Source organism: Pteropus alecto, unplaced genomic scaffold, assembly GCF_000325575.1.
Source record: "Pteropus alecto unplaced genomic scaffold, ASM32557v1 scaffold304, whole genome shotgun sequence".
Taxonomy (NCBI): domain Eukaryota; kingdom Metazoa; phylum Chordata; class Mammalia; order Chiroptera; family Pteropodidae; genus Pteropus; species Pteropus alecto.
The window spans coordinates 435874-439835 of NW_006435869.1; the positions used below are offsets into that span (position 1 = coordinate 435874).

The window sequence follows — 3962 nt, forward strand, 5'->3', positions numbered from 1 at the left end:
GTAAAGTGATTAGTAAAAATGTGTACGTAATTTCCATGTGTTAATTATGGTTACTTATTAAATTTATGAGCAAGTGTGGACAGAGAATGAGTTTTTGATAATCAAGTCATAGATGAGATGTTTGGAGATGAGAGAATCATATGTTACCTTACTATAAATGGAGTCTAGATGTCCAGTGCTGTCAGTCTCACACATCCCACTGTACCCATATGTTGGATGTTTTAGGACTCAGTGACCTTTGAGGATGTGGCTGTGACCTTCACCCCGGAGGAGTGGGCTTTACTGGATCCTTCACAGAAGAAACTCTATAGAGATGTGATGCGGGAAACCATCAGGAACCTGGCCTCAGTGGGTAAGGATGGCAACTTACCTCCACTTCATCAATTAGAGAACAAGTGTTTTCTGCTCATCAGCGTTGTTCTAAGATGTGGAATGTGGAAAGGGAGGATGCCGATAAATAACCTGGGCATGGTCACAGCTCATCATGAATCTAGAAGCTGATAATTTTTCTATAATTATAATGCTTTGGAATCACTTTTCTGGGTCTGTATTTTAGGAAAAGAATGGAAAGGTCCTGACATTGACGATCAGTACAAAAACCAGGGGAGAATACTAAGGTGAGTTGCACAATAGAAAGCAATGTCTTATGAGAATTTTAGTTTGTTATGATGTTAAAAAAAATAAAAAAAAAAGCAGATAAAACTAATAAACTAATATCTCTCATAGAAAATTTTTACGAAAAATACTTTCTTAAATATACGTGTTCAGTGTTTGCAAAATTGTTCACTTGGAAACAGCATTAATAAACCCTATTATATTTAAATATCACAGTTTGATAATAGCAAGGGCGAAGTCTTCTTGGAGAGCCTTAGTATATATTTCAGACAATTTAGACAAGACAGAATAGCTACAGTTTTCTTATAAATCAAAATAAATATAGTTACTATAAAACCATTAATAAAGAAATCGTTTAAAATGTGCTTCTTGTTTTTAAAGAACTCAAATGGTAGAGAGACTCTGTGAAAGTAAAGAGGTTAGTCAACGTGGAGAACACTTCAGCCTTATTACAGATTTCAATCTGAAGAAGAAAACTACTGGAATAAATCCATGTGAGCACAGTTCATGTGGAAAAGACTTGGTGTGTCATTCATCCCTTGATGGACTCATCACATGTCACACTGGACACAAGCCCTATGAGTATCTGAAATGTGGAGAGAAGCCATATAAATGTAATGTATGTGAGAAAGCTTTTAGTTATCTCCAGTGCTTTGAACAACATGAAAGAACTCACAACGGAGAGAAAACCGATACATGTAAGGAATGTGGGAAAATCTTCAGTTGTTCAAGCTCACTTCAATTACATGAAAGAACTCACACTGGAGAGAAACTCTATGAATGTAAACAATGTGGTAAAGCCTTCAGTATTTCTAGTTCTCTTCGAATGCGTGAAATAGCTCACAGTGGAGAGAAACCCTATGAATGTGAGGAATGTAGTAAAGCCTTCAGATATTATCAGAGTTTTCAAACACATGAAAGACATCACACTGGAGAGAAACCCTATGAATGTGAAAAATGTAGTAAAGCATTTAGTTGTCTCAGTTATCTTCGAAAACATGAAAGAACCCACATAACAGAGAAACCCTATGAATGTAAGCTATGTAGTAAAACATTCAGGTATCCCAGTTATCTTCAAATACATGAAAGAACTCACAGTGAAGAGAAACCCTACGAATGTAAAATATGTAATAAAACATTTAGTTGTCTCAGTTATCTTCGAAAACATAAAAGAACTCATACCGGAGAGAAACCCTATGAATGTAAGGAATGTGGAAAAGCCTTCAGATGTTACCAAAGTCTTCAAACACATGAAAGAAGTCACACTGGAGAGAAACCCTACGAATGTAAACTATGTGGTAAAGCATTCAGGTGTCTCAGTGATCTTCGAAGACATGAAAGAACTCACATAACAGAGAAACCCTATGAATGTAAAATATGTCATAAAGCATTTAGATGTCCCAGTTATCTTCAGATACATGAAAGAAATCACACAGGAGAGAAACCCTATGAATGTAAAATTTGTAGTAAAGCATTCAGATATCCCAGTTATCTTCAAATACATGAAAAAACTCACATAACAGAGAAACCCTATGAATGTAAAATATGTCATAAAACATTTAGATGTCCCAGTTATCTTCGAACACATGAAAGAACTCACACTGGAGAGAAACCCTATGTGTGTAAAATATGTAGTAAAGCATTTAGATATCTCAGTTATCTTCAAATACACGAAAGAACTCACACTGGAGAGAAACCTTATGAATGTAAGGAATGTGGAAAAGCCTTTAGTTATCATACAAACTTTCGAAGACACCTGACAATGCACACTAAAGAGAAACCATATAAAAGTGCAGAATGTGAACAAGACTTCAGTTATCCCAGTTCCTTTCAAACACATGAAAGTACATACTGGATAAAACCTCTTGAATTTATACAGCATGGGAAAGACTTGTATTGGCCCGTATCTTTACACTGAAACTTCCAGAGGAGAACAGAAGTGTAACATGAGAAAACTTGATAGAAGTTAATCCATATATAACGTGCCAGAAAAGTTTCAACGTGAAACAGTTCTTATTCAAGTTGTAAGTACATTGTTTTTCCTAAACCTCTCTTTAAAAGTGCATTATTGGACCTTGGATTGCTACTAATTATGTTCAGAAATGAATAATCAGGTGTAAGATAATTCTAAGAGTTGTCTTTCAACAATAGTATGTAAGATTAATATTGCTTTTTTCTTAAAATGTTAATAATACGTCTCTATTTTGAAACCTGTTAGATTCGTGGGTGATTGAAATGTATTTCTTATATGCAATTATGTTAAAAAAAATTTTTTTATAATGCTTTGTTTGTTCTGTGTTAAGGGACCATTAAAAAAGAACAGTTTAGTAGTTGGATTTTCGTAGTAGCCTTGTGGCAATTCATGTCCTTAGATTATTATATATAGTCTACCTTTCCCTCTGCTAAAGCTCCTTTTGGGGGATGATGGATATGAAAGCCTTTTTTCATTTTACATACTGAGAAATATTGGGAATAAATTTTATGAATGGCAATTTTATGAAATAATATAGTTTCATGTGAATATTATTTTTATATTTGTGCCTTTGCTTTTTATCCTTCCTTCTGACTAGTAGTTGGTGAATTGACTTTGATTTAAGAAGAGGGACCTGTATTAGAGTAACAAAATCTACAGTGGGAAATATTTCCCTTGTGGATAATGTTAGGAACTTGATTTTCCAGAAACCATCCCTTTTATGATTCCATGTTAGAATTCCTTAGTAACCTCACTTGCATTAGATTTGAAAGGCAAAAACAAGACAGTCAGATTTTGGAGCCACCATTTGGACAGACAGATATATAGGACCTTCAAGGACACCACCTTCCATTCCATTTTTTGGATGCTTTAACTTTCCAATCAAGACTACCCTCACAACCTCTACCAACTGTCTAATATCCATTTTCTGAGAGGTATAACTTTCTGCTGATGTCTTCCCAAGACTCACATCAAAGGTGCATTGGAGTCTGGAGTCTTGCGTCAGCCCTCTTGTGTCCACCAGGAAACTGATTCAGACTTTCATGCTATGTCTGATTCCTTCTTCTCTAGATTATATCCGTATAAGGTCTCACTTGTATACAAAACATCTTATGCTGTTAATAGTGCAATGAGCATGTTTTCCTGATTGACCATGACATCTACAATGGGGCCATCAACAAGAAGAACATGGGAATCTTTTTCTCTATTGCATGTGCAATGGCTGCCTTGACTCAGTCCTTCCATGTGAAAAAAAAAAGCACCTTCCTCCTATCAGGAAGACTGCGGGTGTTTCCTGTTGCTTGTAGCTGAATGTAATCCCTCAATATGCTTTCAGTTGTGTTTGATTGTATGTGATTAAAGGTATGTGCTTTTT

The 3962-nt window shown here is 35.3% G+C and overlaps 1 protein-coding gene across 1 annotated transcript in view; it reads left to right on the forward strand.

Moving 5' to 3' along the window:
- Positions 1 to 3956, forward strand: part of LOC102894830 (zinc finger protein 709) — a 13926-nt gene extending 9970 nt beyond the window's left edge. Inside the window, exons 2-4 of the mRNA XM_006911744.3 lie at positions 226 to 352; positions 557 to 617; positions 997 to 3956. Of these exons, the coding sequence (XP_006911806.1) occupies positions 226 to 352; positions 557 to 617; positions 997 to 2533 (1725 nt within the window). The 3' untranslated portion in view covers positions 2534 to 3956. The remainder of the gene's footprint in view (positions 1 to 225; positions 353 to 556; positions 618 to 996) is intronic.
- The last annotated feature ends 6 nt before the right edge of the window (positions 3957 to 3962 follow it).